Source organism: Numida meleagris, chromosome 3 (assembly GCF_002078875.1).
Source record: "Numida meleagris isolate 19003 breed g44 Domestic line chromosome 3, NumMel1.0, whole genome shotgun sequence".
NCBI lineage: Eukaryota > Metazoa > Chordata > Aves > Galliformes > Numididae > Numida > Numida meleagris.
The window spans coordinates 107,863,496-107,884,300 of NC_034411.1; the positions used below are offsets into that span (position 1 = coordinate 107,863,496).

Here is a 20,805-nt window from a genome sequence, read left to right on the forward strand (position 1 = left end):
ATGCAGCTCCATGGGGTGCGTGGGCAAAGAAATGGAAGGAGAAGGATATTATTTGTGAACAGACTGAGGTTAATGTGGGCAAAAAAGGAACTTGGGGGAGTGAGTGGTGTTGAGGATCTCCCTTAGGATCTGCCACTGGTTTGTAGGGTGAACTCAGAGAGATCCCCTCAATCCCTTCTTGCCTCCATTTTGCTCCTGAGCTGCCTGTCTTCTTTGAGAGCAATGGAAGGGAAAGATAATCTCACATCTGATTTTGTAGCATGGGGCAGAGACCCCTTGTGCCAAGGACAACACAAGGACTTGGTCCTGTTCAGATTCTTGGTAAGAGGCAGCTGATGTCACAACATCAGACAGAAAAAGGATGGGAGGGAAAGAAGTGTTGGCTCCATTTTACAAACGGGGAAACTGAGTCACAGTGATGCTGCTTGTCACCAGGGTCTGCCCCTGCCCTGTGTCATAGGGACAAGCCCTCTGTGCCACCCAGCTCACACCCAGCTCTTCCTGCCTTTGGTGATGCTCTCTGAAGAGGGCAAACCCTGGGATCAAGCTGCCCCTTTCCAAAATATTATCTTCCTGAAGCCTTGTGATATAGGGGCCACCTCCCCACATCAGAGGTCAGGACATGAAGGTGAAGAGCCACCACCTGCTCAAGAGACATGAAGGTCATCACCTATCATGAGAGGGCATGACACATGCCACAGCCCCCAGCCAGTCCTGATCCACGCTATCCGGGAAGGTGACCTCATCCCAGTTCCCAACACCCAGCCACCGAGGGTCAAGGGCAGCCTGGGGACAAGGGTTGGACTCATTCTCCGGCTACTTCTTGGCAAAGAGAGGGTCTTATTCTGGCCCAGCCTTACCACCCCTGAGCTGCAGCCCTGTCTGAGGTCATTTTATCCCTTCCTGCAGCTCTGATTTGATTTTCCTGCTGGTTCCCAGCCCAGAGAAAGCAGACCACAAACCACAGGACTCTGGTGTGCGCAGGAAGGGAGGGGAATCATGCCCAGGACTGATGGGGAAAGAGTCCTTTTGGTGTGGAGATCTACCCCAATGTCTCTAAACCTCCATGACCATCACTCCACTGCAGGAGCATTCCCCTCCCAAGCTGAAAAAGGTCCCTTTCCACCTCTATTAGCCCCTCATTTTCTGGCTGCTCCCTGCAGCTGTGCCTTGGAGAGTGTTGAATCCCAATAGCTTGTTATGGGGTTGGGGTAAAACACATATCATGCCTTCACCAGGCTGCCAGAGAAGGGACAAACAGCTCTGCTCCTGAATTTCACCTCCACTGCCGATGTGTGCTGGGAGGGAGACGGCGGCTGCTGCTGGTGCTGGGCATGAGCCCAGATCCGGATGGCAAGGCCTGGCTCCCAGGAGCCACACCTTGCCTTGGCGGCAGCTCCCAGTGCCCTGGGGGGGCCCCCGGCTCCCAGCCTGGGCCTGCAGCTGCTCCCGGCGTTCCGAGCGTGGGGTGACACGCTGCTGCCACTCCTCACGTGGCTCTGGGCTGGGCGAGTGGGGACAGGCTCATCTCGTGGGAGTCACGAGGCTGGGGTGTGCGGAGAAACCCCTTTTCCCCCAGGAGACAGACTCCATCCATCACTGAGAGCTCTGAGCATGGGCCTTGCACTTTCCAACACCAAGTATGTGAGAAGAAAGGCAGGGATGATGCTTTCGGGGTAGCTCAGTTAATCCCATGGCAATCAGGATGTGGTAACAAGGAGTAAGAACTGCCAGTGTCCCACAGAGAAGGTCCCATAAGGGGGGATAGATGCACGCTGGTGACAAGAGCATGGCCCTTGTGCCATGCCAGTGCAAGAGTCACTACAGTGAGTGATGCCAGCAGGACACCTCAAGTCATGCAGTTCATAGCAGGACCTAAAAGGGACCCAGCTTCATGTGGCCAAGTGTGAGTTTGGATGCCTGAGCAATGGGACACAGAGCTATCTCCATGGGGACACAAGTTGGGCACGAAGGAGTACCACAGGACTAGGTGATCGTTAAAGTCCCTTCCAACCCAAATCATCCTATAGGCACAGGACAGGGGTATACTGGTGCCTCCCTGGACAGTCATCCACCTTCTGGGACCGTAGGCTGAGTCACAAGTCAAAGATGTTTGGAAGGCGAGGCAGCCTGGTTGGGTTGGGTTGGGTTGGATTGGATTGGACTGGGTTGGGTGACCTCTGGAGCCCCTTCCAGCCAACATGCACAGGCAGTCCTCACAACGTGCATTAGGAAACCCGCTCCTCCATCACCAGTTCCCACTGACACGCCAAAGGCAGAGCCTTGCCTTAACCTCACTGTATCACCTGCGTAGAACCCAGCACTAAAAGGTCTATCCACGGGATGATGAAAATGGGATCAAGGCTGCTGGGCTGACGTGTTGCCCCACAGACACAGCGCGAGAAGGAAAGGTATGCACAGGTCCTACCTCGAGGCATTCCGTCAGAAAACAATCCACCGTTTGTAAAGATAACCACAGATCTTTTTTATTAAAAAAAAAAAAAAACAAAAAAACAACCAAAAACGGAAGTAGAAAAGTTTGGCTGAAAATACCAACAACAACAAAAAAAAAAACTTAAAAAAATAGCACTCGCACAGGAAATGTTTCTCCTTTGAAAACTTTGTCAATAGCTACAGCAATTTAAATCATAAAACAATCATCGTATAAAAACATATTTATTTAAATTAAATATTTTATGCAAACTCGTATGTACACTCATTCAAAATGCATAGAGTCACACAAAAAAAGATGGAATGTATTAGCTTAAAAACCTGTGAAGTCGTGTTTTTTAAGTATTATTTGCAATTATTATTAATACACGTTCGGGACTGAAACCAGAAAATCATAGCCACGCTACTAACTAATCATTACCAAGTGCCATACAGTAAACACTAAGATTAATCATGTCATATAACTGATTTAAAATAAAGCTTCATCTTTATGAAAAGAAAGAGAACTCGAGCAATACAAAATCCGAGGGGAGGAATAATGGAAGGAATAAATCAATGTACAGCTTTATTACAAGCAATAATACGCGGAAGTTAGAGGAGACATTGGGCACTGCGGCTCGAAACATTAAGCATTCGTCCTCAAAGGATGCTTGATAAAAACGTGTCTGCTACATCATCATCTCTTTGCCAAAGTGCTCATCCGAAGACTTTTTCCCAGCCTGGCGGCCTGCGGAGCTCCTGCCGCTCCCACTTTGGGATCGCTCTTGTTGGGAGGCCAAGGGGGATCCGTACAGGGCTGAGACCGGCCGGATCCTGCCACGCACCCCAATTTCAGCCTCCTCCGAAATGCATGGAGGCTGCACCCCATGCTGCCTCTGGTGCCCACCTAGGGCTGCTGCCTCATCCTCTGGGGTGTCCCCAGGGATGAAGACACCACTTGGGACAACCCAACTTGTTTTGGGATGGGGGACAGGGAAGGTTGGACTCTTGCTGGTGTGCTTGGCCCAGCTGGGAGGCAGCATCACCAATGCCAAGAGAAGGGACATGGGGCAGCACTGATACCTGGGTCCAAAACCCAGAGTAGGCTCTTGGGGTAAAGCACACTCACAGATCATGCGCTCATTTAGCAAAATCTTCCCTTCTTTCCCCAATTCCTGACTTTTGCCCTTCAAAGGGGTTTTGCCCATGCTGTTTGTGAGTTGTCACAACCCTCCCAACTCCAAAGCAGAACTGAGGGTACCCCAAAACAGGATGTAGCCTTCCCGTGCACCCAGGAGCATCTCTGCTTTGGAAGAGGGGCTTCGACAGCAGGAACCCCCCTTGGCCATTTCGGAGCAGGACACCCAACGCTTTGCACCGGTGGCAAGCTGACGACCGAAATCCTTTACCTAAGCCACCAAGGAGACTCCATGGCCCTCACGGTTTGGACTCGGACACCCTAAGGGGAAACGAGCGATGTCCCCTCGCAATACCGTCCGGTCCTTCCTCGGCCGGTCCACGCGGCCGCGGCTCTAGGAGACGCTGTAGTTGTTGTAGTAGGTGGCCGTGGCATCGGCAAGGACGGAGATGAGGCTGGTCTCTGCAGTGTGGGAGCTGCCAGATGTTGAGGCCGCCGGGACGTGTCCATTGGCCAAGCCTCCAGCGTGGTGGTCACTGTGGCCGGGGGTGTTGAGATATTGGTCAAATTCGTTGCGGTCCATCTCCCCCAAGAGCTCGGCTTGGCTCAGCTGGTCCAAGGTGTCAAAGCCGTGGTGGTCGGGCGGTGGAGAGAGCTGGCCCAGGTGGGCATGGAGGCTGGTGGGGTGCAGAGAGGGGAAAGCGGGTGTGTAGTAGCTTGGAGGAGGAGGAGGAGGAAGGGGAGGACAGCTGGAGGCCGGGGGGATCATGCAGGAATTTGGCTGCGGCACAGGGCTGAGCGGGTGGTGGTTGCACGGGAGGGAGCTGCCCGCGTACTCTGGGGAGAAGGAAGCTCCGGCGAGGTGGGAGCGGTGATGCTCCTCGGGGCAGGGTGAGGAGAAGAAGCTCTGCTCGGGGTCTATGGCGTCCAACGGAGACATCTCAGGAGGGGTGGGCAGCCCATAGGGGTAGGCGTCCACGCTGGTGCTGCTGCCGCTGCCCGGGGGATCCCGGTAGCCCCGGACGGGTGGCAGCCCTGGGCGAGGGGGATACTCACCCGGCCCCTCTTTCTCACCCCCAGCCCGGCCACAGGTCCGCTTCTCAGGCACGGCGTTTTGGTCCCGTGCGAGGCTGCCCAGCAAAAAACCAGGGTCTACCCGCTTGCAGATCCTCTTGACTTGCTTCTTCCTCCGGGGCCGGTACTTGTAGTTGGGATAATCTTGCATGTGCTTGACCCGCAGTCGCTCGGCCTCTTCCACGTAGGGTCGCTTCTGTGAGAGGCTCAGCGCCTTCCAGGATTTGCCTGCAAAGGAGAACAGAACTCCCCTTAGCACCCGCGGCCGCTGTCTCCCCGGCTCCCAGCCCACGGCCAGGTAGGGGATCCCATTGCCACGTCGAAGACGCATCCTTCAGACACCGCAGGACAAAACGGAGAGGAAAGGGGTTTGAAACCAGTTTGCCAACATCCTACCCCCCCTCCCGAGTCCTCAAGCAGGGTCACGCTGCGCTCAGGGTGCGCCGAGCCCCACGGCAAACAGCCCAAGGCAAATAAACTCCCCCAGGGCTGGATCCTGCACTGCCTGACTGGGACGCAGAGCCCGGTGGGGAAGTGCTGCCGAGCGGGGCCATGCCCGGCTGAGCAGGGTTCAGGGCGAGGTGTCCCTGGATGCGTCCCAGCCCCGGGCGCTGCGACCTCGCCACTCCCTGCCCACGGCGCTTCCACCCCAAACGTGAGCTGCACGAGATGTCCCCAGAGCGGGGGGTCACGTCCCACGGTACGGATCATCCCAGGCTGATCCTCGGGGGTAGAAATGAGGAGATCAAAGGGTTCGGTCCATTCCCATCGCCAAAGAGAGAGAGCAAGAAATGACACTATAAGCAGAGATGCTGCCTGGAAAACCAGCAAGGAGAAAAACCCCCAAAAACCACCAAAGAAAACACCGCAGAACTGCCCAGGGAAACACAAAGTTTGGGTAAGAGGCTGGATGGAGGAGTGTTGCAATTCGGGCAGCTCGTTCTCAGGCTCTCTGGGCTGGTTGACTCTGTTTGCCCGCGGTGTTGCATGAGAAATGAGGATTTGGGAAGGGTGTGGGGGGGGAATAGTGGGTATGGAGCGGGGGTAGAAATATCTGAGTTCGAAATCGGGCGAGATCCCGGCAAAGAAACAGCAGAAACGCCCCGATATCGCAATGGTCAGTGAGGTCGGGTGTTGGGGGGGCAGGGAAGTGGGAAAGCAACGACAGGCAGGAAAATTTGGGGCCCCCTCCACGTGCACGCAGTGGGGTTTGCAGCCCCAGGGGCAGCGAGGAGCACACCTGGGGTGCAGGACCCCATTTGTGGCATGGCCTAAGGGCGGTCACCCCACAGGCGCTGCCCACGGGCTCTGCATCCCACGGGATGGGTGCATGGGTGCCCACCCCGGGGTACGGGATCTGGGTGGGCTTTGCCCTCCCCCCTCCCCATGGGACACCCCACATGGGTACCCACCCGAGCTCTCCACCCCTCCCCCCCGACCCCCGCACCGCCCCTGCTCCTCACCGAGCATCTTGCTGAGCTCCGCGTTGTGCAGGTCGGGGTTCTGCACGGCCAACCTCTTCCTCTCGTCCTTCGCCCACACCATGAAAGCGTTCATGGGGCGGCGGATGCGACTCTCGCCTCCCTTCTCCCCCGGTGGGCACCGGGGCGGGGGCCCCGCTTGCAGCCCCTCGGCCTCCCCCCCCTCCAGCCGCTCCGGCCAGGGGTAGGTGCTCAGCAGCGCGGCCATGGCCCGGCCCCCCCCGCCCCCCGCCGCTCCTCCGCCCGCTGCGCTGCGCTGCGCTGCCCTCGGGGTCCCCGCGCAGTCCCAGCCTCCCCACCCGACCTCCCCGTATTTATGAGCTCCTTGGAAAAAACCTCCTCCAATGACACCGAAGGGACGGGGCTGCTCCTCCTTGTTTGCAAACTCCTCACCCGGGCAGGAGAAAACTTCTCCCCACCCTCTGCCCGGCACCCCCGGGGGAGGAAGGGGGGGGGGGGGGGGCACACGGCACCTCGCTGCACCCCCCCCTCCCTCCCCCCGCGACCCCTCCCCTTTATAATAACATTTCGGGTTTTTTTTTGTTTTTTTTTTCTTCTTCTTTTTGTACTTTGCTTTCCACGGCGGGAGGGGAGGGAGCTGGGCTCTCACCTCCACCTTCAAAGGGGTGGAAAAAGAGGGGAGAGGGGATGGGGGGCATGGGATATATCGGGGGGGGGAGAGGGAAGGGTGAAAGGGGGTTGGATAAGGAAAAAGAAAATGACCCCAGAAGTGGGTTCCCAAAATATCTGGTTGAGATACAGCCCCCCCCCCCGGCTCCTTCAAACCCCCTCCTCAGGTTTTGGCAAGCTGCACGGGGAACCCTCCTGCCCGATCCAGCCATCTGTGCTGTGCCACCCCGTGTTCTCGCCCCATCACCCCAGTTTCCCACCTCCCTCCTATGGGAGGAAGCTGGGACCCGGTTGGGCTCCTGCGGGAGCGTTGCGGGGTCACACGGAGCCGAGGACAGCAGCGGGGCTGCAGCGTCCCCGTTAAGTCCCCATTGCTCACCGCTGGGACATCAGGAGGTGGAGGGCCACCATGACGCTTCATGGTCTTCTCACTGCTTCGCAAAGCCCAGATGGGATGGGAGCACCACCATCATGTAACCGTATCCCCCACGAACAAACCCTAAATCCTGCTGTGGTGCAGGAAAATCACATGGCCATATTCCCCACGAACAAGCCCTAAATCCCATTTTAGTGCAGGAAAATCACCCCTGGGGAGTGCAGTTCCAGTTGGGACTTAGGACTGGCACGAAGGCGACGGGACCGAACCGGACCCCTTCCCCAGCTCAGCCCTGAGGAATATATTTCAGCTGCTTGATTCCTTTATGATTCTGACCCCCTGACATGGGCTCGGCTTTGACTGATGGTGGATTTCCTCCCTGAGCTGCCAGAAAGCTTTGGGGCCGGAGGGGAAGGCATTTCCTCGGGCTGCCCCCGATGCACAGAGAAGGGGAAAAATCCAAGGGCAGGGTGTTTGTGCAGGTAGATCCGTGTGCCTGGGTGTTCCTATTGACTCTAGGCAGGTTGCAGGGGATAGGGAGCGGGGTTTGTGATCCGTCGGGGTTTCCTGGTTCGTGGGAATGCCGTGGTGCTGCTCCCCAGGACCATCCGAAGACCTCGCGGAAACCACAACATTTTCCAAAGGAACTGATTAAATCTATTAAGCTATTTACATGCAGGCTCGATCAGAGCTGTGTTATCTGGGAATACAACAGGAAGGCAAACTTCTCTTCAATCTAAAAGGCGCAGGAGATTTCCTGAGCTCGGGATGGGTTGACAAACCCTTGACACACACAGAGCGACCGCCTTTCATCTGGGTGTCGGAGCCATGCTGGCCCCATCTCACACCTCAGAGTGCTGGGACAGAGCAGGGACGGAGGCTGCCAAGCCCTCACCTCACTCCTGGGTGTTTTGCAGTGGGGAATCATAGAATCCTAGAATCACCGAGGTTGGAAAAGACCTCCAAGACCGTCAAGACCAACCATCAACCCATCCCCACCATGCCCACTAACCATGTTCCTCAGTGCCACATCTCCGTGTTCCTTAACACCCCCAGCGACGGTGACTCCACCACAAAATGCTGCACAGGTCCGTGTCTCTCTCTCCTCCCTTTTTTTTCCATACAGTTTTCCATAGAGATTGCATCTCCCAGTGCCTGGCTACACAGAGCTGAGACTCGCTGCTGAGACTCAAAGAGCAAAGACCCAATGAGCAAAAACCTGAAGAGCAAAGACCCAAAGGGCAAAAACCCAATGAGCAGAGACTCAAAGAGCAGAGACCCAAAGAGCAGAGACCCAAAGAGCAGAGACCCAAAGAGCAAAAACCCAATGAGCAAAGACCCAAAGGGCAAAAACCCAATGAGCAAAGACCCAAAGAGCAGAGACCCAAAGAGCAGAGACCCAAAGAGCAAAAACCCAATGAGCAAAGACCCAAAGGGCAAAAACCCAATGAGCAAAGACCCAAAGAGCAGAGACCCAAAGAGCAAAAACCCAATGAGCAAAGACCCAAAGGGCAAAATCCCAATGAGCAAAAACTCGAAGAGCAAAGACCCAAATAAAGACTCAAAGAGCAAAGACCCAAAGAGCAAAGACCCAATGAGCAAAAACCCAAAGAGCAAAAACCCAAAGAGCAAAGACTCAAAGATCAAAGACCCAAAGAGCAAAGACCCAAAAAACAAAAACCCAAAGGCAAACTCTCCATCCTCTTGGAAAACCAAGGGAGAAAATCCTCCACATCCTCTTCTCTGGGCTTCCCTTTAGTAGGAGTTAAAGCGCACTGAAACTCAGACTAGGTTTTCCTTTTGAGCACGTTACGCTGCTCAGCATTATTTTTAAGCTCTTGGGACGCACGAGGCCTGGATTCAGTCATTATGATAACACCACCACCTCTACACTCAAGGCCCTGGGGGCTGGGAGATTTTTTCACAGCGGTGCTACAATAAATCCCCCCCAGGGAAAAGGAAAGGAACGGATGGATCCAATTGGAGCCCATTGGCGCAACGTGGCCAAGTCCCTCCTGTAATTCCAGGATGAGAGGAAAGGAAAAATCCACGGAGGCTCTCGGCCCGATAAGAAACACTTTATTATTTTTTTTCTCCCCCCTTCTCCTTTAGCACCTGGCATTCTGATTGCATTAGTAAGATGGGTTTCATTCTGCGCCCTACTGAAAATGCAGGTTAAACCTGTCCTGTAAGGCAGTGCCGCGTTACATAAAGGCAGCCGGGGCCATGTGAAAATGCCACCTCTTCCCTGCGACCGCAGCAGGGGAATTAGCGGCCGTCGGGGAAAGCTCCCCAGGACTTTTTTTTTTTTTTCCTGCTTACCTCCTGGATTGCAGCGCGACGCTCACCTGTATCTGGGGCACGGGAAGAGGCAGGAGCTCTCGCAGGGATTTGATAGCGGGGAAACTGCCGAGCTACAACAGAGCCAGCAGACAAAGGGGGGAAGGAAGCTTTGTTCTCCCCATGTCCTGGGGAACGGTGGCGGCAGCTCCCATGGGGCGGCACAGAGAATCCGCGCCCTATAACCGAGGCCACCCCCCCCCTCTCTTTGGGTTTTAACCCCAAAAAGGCGATTCCCCTTTTCACGACGCAACCTCCCCCCCCCCCCCCCCCCCCCCGCCTTGGGAGAGATGAAAAACGTGTGAGGAAGCAGAAATCCTAAAGTAGCTCAATATTCGCATCTTCCTTAATTACAGACGGAGCCCTCCTCCCCATGGGCGGCTGTGCAGAGGCTGCTCTGCCCAAGCTGTAGTGCCCCAGCTCTAATGGCACAAGATACGTTCCAGTCAGTTGGAAGGGGATGGCAGAACTGCCTTCTTATGCTTTAAAATTGATTAAAAAAAAATGGATAAAGGGGGAAAAAAAAAAACCCACAAAACTTTGGGTGACTCAGAGGCAGAATTTAAGTTCTGACTTGCTGAGAAACGGAGTTTCACTTTGGCACTGGGACAATTTTCCCACTGCTGCAACCACAACCCTTTTCTTTTTTTCTTTTTTTTTTTTTTTTTTGTTTTCTTTTAATCATATTTACCGGTCCCACACCACCAGAAGTTTGCTTACAGAAAGACAAGTTTGCTTATCCCGGGGCATAGGTAGAGGGACAACACCCTTGTTGAGGGCTGTCTGGCCTTCTGGATCGCCTGGGTCACACTGAGTTGCCTTGAGCCGCTTACACATTGCTTGCTCCGGAAGTAATGCCTCCTATTTATTTCCACACAAACAACAACCAATGCAAAGAGCACAGCAGCACTGTTTGATATGAGAAAATTCTCAGCTACAGAACGCTATTTTTCAACATGGTCGCCACCATTAGCTCTGCATTTTTGCCAGTGATGAACAAGAGCTTTCATGCCACACTCATAAAAAACTGTAGCAGTGGAGGTGACCCACTGCCACCAATGCTGAAATGCACCACCCACCCCTTATTGTGCTCACACCCACTGTTGGGTCTCCATCAACGTTCACAAGCATCCATGAACGTCAACGGGTGCCCTTTTTTCTGCATGGAGGAATTCAATTCCACCCTTTTGCTCCATACACACTTCCATGGCAGACGCCATTCTGTCAGACTGCCCCTCTGCTGCCATCTGTCACACAGCAACAACATGTCATGGGATGCTGGTGGGAAGGTTCAGCCTCTCCTGCCATCCCACCAACATTACAATAGCTCACAGATGCACGCACCGCTAGAAAGCGACGACACGAATAAGGCGCGATTGTGAAGCGAAGGAGATTTCCCTCAGCTGAGAGAGGGCTTGTGAAACTCTGGTAAAGAGACATGATTGGCTTTTTGAGTTGAATATCTGATTGCCACGATGGTGTGGGGCGGGGCTGGCCGCACTGCCAATCGTGTGGGGCTGCGAGTTGGACATGGCGGCCCTTATTGCCATCCAACCACTCCACAAGTGCTGTGGCTGAGATTCACAGCCCCATAGCAAACCTCCCAGTGCCCAGGAGCTGGGCAGAATGATGCCAGGGCTGCTGGAGATGCGAGCAATCCCCATGCTGTTCATGGACACGGCGTTATTAGGACTTTTTCTAAGGCCGGCTATGCAGTGTTTCCAGTGACTTTGTGTGGTTTTCCTCTCTTCTTGCAGCTTCCTTCCTCCCCTCGGTGCTGGCAGGTTTGGAGGTTTCATGACGTAAACGGTGCCTTTTGAAGGTGCGTGCTTGAAGAACTTCAGTCTTGTGTGTTTAAACAAGAGAAAATTGGTTAATTACATTGGTGCATTCAGCTACTTTTGCCAAGAGCTGCTTATTTGAAAGCAGTGAGACTGGAAGTATCTTTTGCTTAAAGGAAAACTGCATTAATTTAACAAGATGCTGAACTGAATGGGTCCCCGAGTGCATTTCTTACATTTCACAAAGCAGCTGCATCTCAGCTGAAATTCACATAGGCATAAGGATACAAAGTTCTGAGTCTTAACTGTTGTTTTGAAACTTGTGCTTAATACTGCCCACAACCAGTTAGAGCACAAGAGTTCCCAGATGGAATCTGGAGGAGCGGTGCTTGTACCTATCCCGCATCTCCAGAATCATAGAATGGCAGAATCATAGAAGGGTTTGAGTTGGAAGGGGCCCTTAAAAGCCATCTGTCCCACTCCCTGCACTGAGCAGGGACACCCACAGCTCCATCAGTGCTCAGAGCCCCATCCAGCCTGAGCTTGGGTGTCTGCAGAGGCACCACCGCCTCTTTGGGCAACCTGTGCCAGTGCCTCACTGGAGCAGATACAAAACCCCATGTCCAGCTGCAGCTCGAGCAGACTTTGATGCTGATAACAGGTACTTGGAGGTGGTTTCTGCTTTTCAGGTAATTACAAACACAAAAGTTAGCGCCTTGCTGTTCACAGAATTGCAATTGCAAATCGTGTAGCTTGGCACGGAGCAGGCTTTGCACCAATAATTCATTTCACAGCTCAAAGTGAGGAACAACACCACACCCGCAAGTAACTCACGAGAAACCATCATTTTCTTCTACGTCTCTGGTGACCTGGGATCACCAACATGGAAAACTACTTACTAACAAGACTGAAAAGGATGCAGCATCTATGCTGTGTGTGCATCACTCTCAATCTGGAAGCAAAAGCAGACTGTGGCACCCATTTTGCTGGGTTTCTGGGTAATTTCTCTTGGAAGTATGTTAAATTTGTGCTGCAATATGTGGGTATGACATGTAACAGAAGACACAGCTATTTACAAGTCCTGTTTTCGCGGGAATAAACCCAAATCATTTATTTGTGCTCACACTCGGCTAATTACACTACCCGAGTAATGATGTAATTCTTTTTCTTAGGCACTCTGAAAAGACTTTCTTGCCAAACTGCTTGGTTAAAACTGGACTCGCAGCCCACTATAAACGAAAACAACAATTTATTGCTTTACAAGTTGTGGCGTTGGTCATCCACTTCACAAGGCATCATCTGGTAAGAAGAGCTTTCGGTTGTGTAACACAGAGTTGGCTGATCACTAACACACAAAGAGAAGTGCAGCAACCTGAGTCACCTCTCTCAGATTTGAGCACATCGGGAAGGACTTTTTTCCCACTGCCCATGTTCTGCCCGAGGCACGTTAAAATAAAATCCCCCACTGCCCAAGAAAAAGTGAAATTCCCACTTGCTGTACAAGCAGAGAATCTTCCGTTTGTTGCCCGTATTTCAATCAGAGCCAGGTTCAAATCTTAGGCAGGCTGTGCCTCATAGTAGTAGCGCCATGAATTTAAAGATTTATTCCTTTTTTTGTTTCTTTCTGTAAGTAACACTGGAATCCGGCCAAATGCTTTCCGTAGGAATTAGCACGAAGAAACTCGTGGAAGATTACTAGAACAAGCAAACAAACCCAGCAGCACTGGGACAAGGAAACCCTATTCATTTACTAGCATCTTTTAAACTTAAAATCCCAAAGAGATCATCAGGTTCAGCTCCTTAGGAGTTAAAAACAGCATTATGGGAAACATTACAAGGCTTCTACTGACAAGAACTCCAACTTGTAGTGAACAAGAAACTAGAAGAGTTGCTTTAACACAGAGATGCTTCAATATAATGTGAAACATTATTTTGGTGCTTCTCTCATTGAGAAGATAAGTTTTTTTCACGTCCCAGCTGCAGCAATCTCATGGTATTTACGGGATGTGTTGTTGAAGGAAGGCAGGGGACAAGCCCAGCCACGGCAGCATCATGCTGGCTAATATTTGCATAGCACTGATAAAGCAAATGCCATAAGGGTTAAAATCTTCCAGCACCCCAGCAGGGAGCACAGAGAAAGGCAGCCTGCTCTCCCCGACAGCACTGCACAACTACAGTCATCTTGCTGCAATGCATGAGCATGTCCTTGGGGCAAGAAAGGTCCACTTGCAAACCAACACAGCTTCCAAAGTGAGAAGTCCAGTTCAGCTGCAACCAAAACAACTGAAGCCATGTGGGCCGTGTGTTGTGGGCTGCATTTCTCCCGCTGGACAATAAAAGCAGCTGAAGGAAACTCTTTTGTATTACATCTGCATCTTGTCAATGTTTTCCAAACCACTTTCAGCTCCTCATGACTGCTTTCCAGGTTTACAATGAGGAACAGGCTCTGATTTGGTTACAAATGTAAACTGCAAGGTTTCAATGCGTAAACGCAATACTTCTGCAGATAAAATCTGCTTGTTCTCCTAATTTCATACAAAACTTTGCTCATCCAAGACATCTTTGAATGCTAGGTGCATCACTGTGAGTACCATGAATGTTGCCTGGGAACCAAAGATTTAGGTATGGATCATAAAGGCACAGCTCCTGTAGCTCTGCTTCAAAGTTAGTATTACTTGACAATAGTTAACTACTGGGTAGGGAACAAAGGGAGTTATTTTATTTCATTCTTTAGCACTGACACTTAAGCATTCTCCTTTAATTAGACTCAAGTATTTGGGGAAGAAACAACATTCATTTTGCATGTAAACGGAGATCAATGAAAAAATTACACATAACTTTGCAAAAATCAATGAAAAAAAACCATACAGCTTTGCAAAACCCCTTCTGTTCCCAGGTGCTGAGCTATGAGAAGTGAAAACAATGGTGACTTTACTAATAAAGGCAGTAGTAGATTGGGTTTTTTCTTCTTGGATTGAGAAGAAGCAGTCAGTGTGAAGCTGCAGGTTGCTGCACTGTCCTAAGTGCAGTGGTTAAAACCAGCCCTGACTTTGCTTACCGTTGTCTGAAATGGAGTCACACCAGCGTGAACCTGGGCTGAAGGAGGTACAGGTTCTCCTTGTGTAAAAACATAGCTCCTGCACAACCTTGAAGGTGAGCCTTAGGTTTGCCAAAATGGAAAAGTGTAACAGTTGTTTTCTTTTTTATCAAGTCTTGCTTGTTCAAATCACCTCACAGCCTCAGCTTGACTCACAAACAGTTAAACCTACTTGCAGTGCTTCTTTTTCTTTCTCTGTGTCCCTTCAGTACACTCCTCTGTCTCCTCTTTTTGCTTTTTGTGCTTCTTCTTATGGCGTTTCTTTTGCTTTGCCTCAGAGTCCTCTATGCTGAGATCTTCCCCATCAGATACTCCCATATAAATTTCTCCATTGCCCGTATTTTCATCACAACTAATGCTTTCCCCATCACGCTGCTCTTTATGTTTCCTTTTCTTTTTCCTCGAGTGACATTCATTTAAAGGAGCATCCAGTTCTTTCCCATTTAAGCCACTTGTCTTAGAGGTTTTTACTTGTGGTTCCTCACAATGCTCTGTACTCTCTGTCTCATCTCTCTTCTGCTTTTTCTTTTTCTTCTTGGCTTTAGCTTTCAGTTCTTCTGAAAGCTCCAAGGCTGCTTCTGCTTTGGGGCAGCAACCATCTAGCTTTGTTTCTGTTTCATTCTGGGATCCTTTCAGTTTTGCCATGCGCTTGGCAAAGTATTCCTGGACAGTGAGAACACTCTTCACAGTATTGACGCTGTCTGTAGACTCATGGAGCCAGGGGTCTCCCTGCTTCTCTTCCTGAGACTCAACATCAGTAGCCTCGTCCTGCAGGGGAACAAGAAGGAGCAGGAGTGAGAAACAGAAATAATGACCTTGGACAAAGCTGAAATACGAAAAGCACTTAAAACCATACGCTGCTCTGAACATTAATTGCAGCCTTAGGCAGAAGTGAGGCTGTTCAGCCATGAGCTGGACTCGTTCATCCTTATGGGTCCCTTCCAACTTGGGCTATTCTGTGATTCCATGATCTTCAGGTGGGGAAGGGGATATGATTTTCTGCTGCTTTGAATTTCTCACTGTTCACCTACTCCTGTGCAACTCACGCAGACTAAGTGTAACACTATCATATTCTGTGTGTTACACTCACTTTGCATAGGCACATGTCTCCACAAGACGCAGAATAACACAAAAAAATAACGCAGTACGATCAGTTAGCCTGCGGCATAAAGGAAATCCCATGCCTAGAATACCTCCTATAGCAAAGTGCAACCATTTCTGATGCACAGAGTCATCCAGCACTGATGCATCTCTTCCATCTTATCTGATCTTTAGAAACGTTTGTTTCGTAGCTGGTTTACTGTCATTGTGTCCTAGACGCTGTTATTTGAACATGCTCCATTTGATCATACGTTATCAGATGGCAAAAACAACATCGCAGGTTAGATCTTACAAGGCTTCTGCATGCACAAAATAAATAGCTGCTGAACTCTAGCTGCAGGTGAGTGTCTATAAAAAGAACCGAGTGCCTTGAAAATAAACATAAAACCAAGAGCAAACGACAGCCATTGAGCTGGATGTTACGCGTGGCACGAGGAGAACTGGCTCTGAAAAAGCAACGAGATGAAAAAGTGGAAATACATAACTTGTTAAATTACCTGTGACTGACAAAACAGACGCGCTACAAAGGCAGCTGAAATTCGGACTGGTTGACGTGGATATGGAAGCACTCACAATTAACCCTTTGTGGCATGCCCTTCTCCTCAGTGACCTTTAGAAAAGCCCCACATTTTACGCTGACTGAGATGCCACGCTGTCTTGTCCACTCATAAATGCACACACAGAAGGGAGCAACCGCTCTACCCACGCATCCTGCACGTGGACCGATGTAAAATGCAACCAAATCAGAGCAGGAGTAATTCGCAGCCACGTTTGCTGGCATAAAGCAATGCACAGGGTGAAGGCCAGCAGCTAACCGGGAGAAATGAAAGCACTTATCGCAGCGCTTTACAGCTATCGCACGACGGCGCAGATCTGCCACCTGGCTCTTTGCAGAGCATCACTAAGCCCACGGGTTGACGTGGGTTTTACGAGGGTTTGTAAGTAAGGTTTTGCAGGTCTGCCTCCTTATACATCCGTAACCTTTACTCGCATGAGCTGGAACACACAACTCTGTGTCATCAGTGATGCATTACGAGCAGCGATTTCCTCATGCAGCGGCTTTCAAGAGAGCTATTCCAGTGGAACGAAAGCAACGCTACACTTGAGATTCCAGTCATGTTTGTGCGGACACTTATCAAAATGATTTACTTTTCTTGCAAGGAATACCGTCAGGTAAGTTTATGAAGAAGTCCTCAAAGAGCTGTTTCACATCAGGGAAAAAAAGCACGTGTAGCTATACACATAAATACAGCACGCATTCGAAAGGGGAGCTGCACCAGAAGCTTGACAAGACACAATCCACAGAATAAATGGACCAGGCTGTGCTTGTAGCCACCGTCTTATTAAAATGATACACATCCCAGCCCTAACACAGATCAAAAAATAGATGCCCTGCTAAAGCAAAGTGAGCCAGGTCACTTTCTTTTCCTTTCCCTTCTACCCACAGAAGGGTTTTCACACCTCCTATTGCAAAATGACAAACGGTCTCCCAGGTTTTCTGCTGCAGATGCCAGCCAGAACGTTTCCCTCCCCACCCCGATATGTAAAATGCACTCGCCACCAGAACACCAATTATTCCCTGGCCAACCAGGAAAGGATTTTCTCATTCCCTTGGTGACTTTGAGTCCTGACAACTTAATTACTGTAATTGAAGGCAAATATTACTTGAACTCCACACGTTTCTTTTTATAAGATACATTAGGCATGAAAAAAGAATGGCGTTGCTTTGGTTAAGCTGAGGAGTTCAGAAGGTACGCATGATCGCAGAAAATAAGAACCTTGCTCAGAAACTCCTTTATTGATAAGAATTTTAATAACCATGGGTCACTGAACACAGAACTAACAGGGCATGGAGACAAACGAGGAGGTGCCAACTCTAGAAAACCTCTCTGTTTAGGAAAAGCTTATGTAAAGCCATAAATCATCCGCAAGGGCTGTTACATGCCAGCAGTGCTCCCCTTCCGTGATGTTCCTGCCCAAGTAGCCATGGGAACACTGTTGGAACTCTAAACATGGTTCTTCTCCCACCTCTCGACAGGAGAGTTGCAGTTTATGCAATTTCAAAAATCACAGAATCCTAGAATGGCTTGGGTTGGAAGGGATCTCAAGGATCATCAAGCTCCAGCCCCCCTGCTGCAGGCAGGGCCACCAACCTCCACACCTAATACTAGACCAGGCTGCCCTGGGCCCCATCCAACCTGGCCTTGAACACCTCCAGGGACAGGGCATCCACAGCCTCTCTGGGCAGCCTGTTCCAGCACCTCACCACTCTTACAGTAAAGAACTTCCCCCTGATATCCAACCTAAATCTTCCCTCCTTCAACTTAAAACCATTTCCCCTTGTCCTGCCATTACCTACCCTTGTAAAGAGTTGACTCCCATCCTGTTTGTAGGTTCCCTTCAGGTACTGGAAGGCTGCAATGAGGTCACCCCGCAGCCTTCTCTTCTCCAGGCTGAACAAGCCCAAGTGTTAGGTCAGTGTTAAGATACACTGACTTAAATGAGTTCTATGTTTCTGCAACCTCCAAAAAGCAACGAACTGTGTAAGAAAAGAGATGGAAAGAAACAATCCTGCTCCAAAGACTGAAGAACATGTAAAAGGAAAAGAGCAATTCTGCTGTAACTGGTGGGAGGCCTGAAGATTGGGCTCTGGAAGAGATATCTTTGTGTCTTGAGTTCTTCCACTGCCAGCAAAATCAGGCTGAGAAGATGAAGTTAAGAGAATTTGGGAGTTGGTAGTATGGTCCCAAGCAGGAGCAAAGCACCGCTTACAACAGTGTTAAGTGTGGAGTGATTAAGAGGAAACAATAGGAAAATTCAAGGAGAGGCTGGGAAGTGCACAGGAAAAGATGAGGGTCAATTATAGCCAGGAGTCCCCAGTAAACATCATCTGTTTATGCAATTGGTTGAATGTATGGAAAATAAAGCACTGTAAGTACTAGCAGGTTTGATGTTTTTCTGCCTGCTTTCTTCACTTCATACACACAATGCTGATTTAATCATTAAGCTAGCACACCGAACTCGTGGAGTGAAATCCTGGCTCTCTTGATTTGTGCAGGATCAGGACTGCGTGTCCCAGGCGCTGTACTCTCAGAGCATCTTTCTGCCATAGCTATTTAGGGAAGGAAAAAACATATGGCATGATGGTAAATTGTATGCTGAAAAGGATTCACATCACAAGGTGAAGAAAGTTGGGCAACAGTAGAAGCCCAGAGTAGAATGGTGCACAGACATCTCATGAAATCAGATGAGTTTCAAACCCAAACGTATTTGGAGGTTTAAGATGTTAGGCTGAAGAATTAAAATCCAAAAATACAACAATATAAAAAGCAAACTGCAACAAACCAGGGTGCCCGTACACGTGCACCAGAAGCAGGCTGCAGTGTGGATTAATTCAATGAAATGTTCCTCATCTGCAGACCACAGGCATTTCTTTCTTAGCACTTAAAGCTTAAAATAGGTGAATTTAAAAAAAAATATCTACTATACAGTTTAAGATCTGCCAGATATGAACTACAATTACTGGAGTCAAGTAATTTCACATGCCTTTGCTTCCTTGTTTGCAAATGAAGGTGTACTACTTTGCAAGTCATTCTGTTAGCACGAATTGACAAAAATGACACGAAAGGAAAAGCACAGAAGAACCAAGAATAAAGGCAGAATAAAGCTCAACTATAATTTCAGTAGATTCTCACTTAAATTACAGAAAATGGGCTAGGTGAAGGGAATAGAAGCTAAACCTCTAGCCTGAGTTGTGAGGCGATCACGTGACGATCCATGGCTTTACATTGCCACCCCCCATGCCACAGCCTGAGTGAATCACGGTGATTAGTTACTTTCTTGTTGAGAAACCATAACAACACGATTAATTTAATCCAGCTCTATTCCTGCTCCTTCAGCTCCTCAGTGCTGGTAGGACCCCCACGCAGCGTACGGAACTTGACAGGCAAGAACCCAGGGCATCCCTGTATCTTTCCAACACAGGTCTAGCTGTAATGCAGAGAAGCACGGCAGATTATTAATGGAGAATCACTCTGCAGTTCTGCAGACAGGAAGAATGACAGAGCCTTGCTTCAAGGAGCTGACAACTTAAAATTAAGTCTAAGCACAAACATTTGGATCGGGATCAAACAGGCAAGAGAGTGAACAAAGACTTGCAGCATGATGAGTTTAAGCAGGATTAAAATAAATACGTGCATAAATAAGGCCAGGTACCATCGGTTCTGAAGTCAACTCTGGCCTAAGAATGGGTACCCAGGAGGCTCTCTCTTTTTCAGTTCACCTGATTAAGACTGATATACTACAGACAACATCTTTGGAAGAGCTAACGATACCAGGTTTCTAATACAGAAAGGGCTGCTGCCAAGAGAAAAGGGGGGAATTTTCCCCGTGCTTAAGATGAAGAAGAAAGTGACAAGATGTAAACCACTGACACAGATCTTTGCTAGCAGGATGAATCTGTCGCTAAATACATGAAACCTCAATCACCGGGAGCCTCAACCACTGAAAGCAACTCTGACAACTTCCAGGAAAGCATTAGGTGGAGTTAATCCTTGCTTGGCTCCAGGTTGCTGGAGTTCATGGAGCGTTTGGACACCGCTCTCAGCCACAGGGATTGGATTTTGGGTGGTGCCATGTGGAGCTGGGGGTTGGACTCGATGATCCTTGAGGGTCCCTTCCAAATTGGGGTATCCTATGGTTCTAAGGAATGGAAAATAGGACATCTGGGCTCTAGAAGCATTTTATAGCCCTCTAATACATTAAGAAAAATAATTAAAAAAAAAACAACAAAGGAGATGCAATTTGATTTCCTGGTAAGTTGTAATTGTACTTCTTACACTGAGTGCCAATAGAGCATGGCACCCACCTATGGGAAACAAAATGTAAGTCCTAACTGTCTAACAGCTGGCCAGGCCACACAACATGACAGCACTTTTTCAAAGGGCTACTGTTCAGAAAAACCTTCCTCTTCACCTCCATTAAAATAAATTCTGTGCTAGAGGACAGGGAAACCAGTGGAGAACTTTCAGTTGGATATTAACTACTGTACTCCGCACGAACCATCAATTCTGTCTGTTAATGAGTAAGGACAAGGAGAGAGGTTAGGAAGCAACTAATGGAAAAGAGACAAGGAAAAAACCTTTTAAGAAAACCCGTTTTCTCTGGGGAATTAGGAGGATCCATGCTTGCTACACCTGCCTCCATCTGCAAGGAAAGAGCAGGCAGATCGCTCTCACTGCGACTAAAGAAGGCAAGGAGTTTTGTAGTGTATCTCTGCTCGGAACAATTTTGGGGTTATTCCTAGAATCACTGATTGGAAGTGACATCTGGCCCGCAGCAAGACTATGGCCAACATA

General features: G+C 49.7%; 2 protein-coding genes and 1 long non-coding RNA gene across 5 annotated transcripts in view; 1 reads left to right on the forward strand and 2 right to left on the reverse strand.

The window, feature by feature from the left end:
* On the reverse strand, positions 2,661-6,357 carry SOX7 (SRY-box 7). The gene is made up of 2 exons (XM_021390051.1): positions 6,106-6,357; positions 2,661-4,870 (listed from the first exon to the last, which is right to left on the reverse strand). The coding sequence occupies exons 1-2, from the start codon at positions 6,329-6,331 to the stop codon at positions 3,963-3,965; spliced, it is 1,134 nt and encodes a 377-aa protein (XP_021245726.1). The 5' UTR covers positions 6,332-6,357; the 3' UTR covers positions 2,661-3,962.
* LOC110395517 lies at positions 5,341-12,552 on the forward strand. The gene is made up of 3 exons (XR_002436431.1): positions 5,341-5,540; positions 11,227-11,291; positions 12,423-12,552. It is a non-coding gene; the product is annotated as an uncharacterized LOC110395517 (long non-coding RNA).
* The window catches only part of PINX1 (PIN2/TERF1 interacting telomerase inhibitor 1), a 63,391-nt gene continuing 54,918 nt past the window's right edge, over positions 12,333-20,805 (reverse strand). For 2 of the 3 annotated variants that reach the window (XM_021390054.1, XM_021390053.1), the window contains exon 7: positions 12,333-15,115. In XM_021390054.1, the coding sequence (XP_021245729.1) occupies positions 14,516-15,115 (600 nt within the window). In that variant the 3' untranslated portion in view covers positions 12,333-14,515. The remainder of the gene's footprint in view (positions 15,116-20,805) is intronic. The other variant, XM_021390052.1, reaches the window with a different exon arrangement.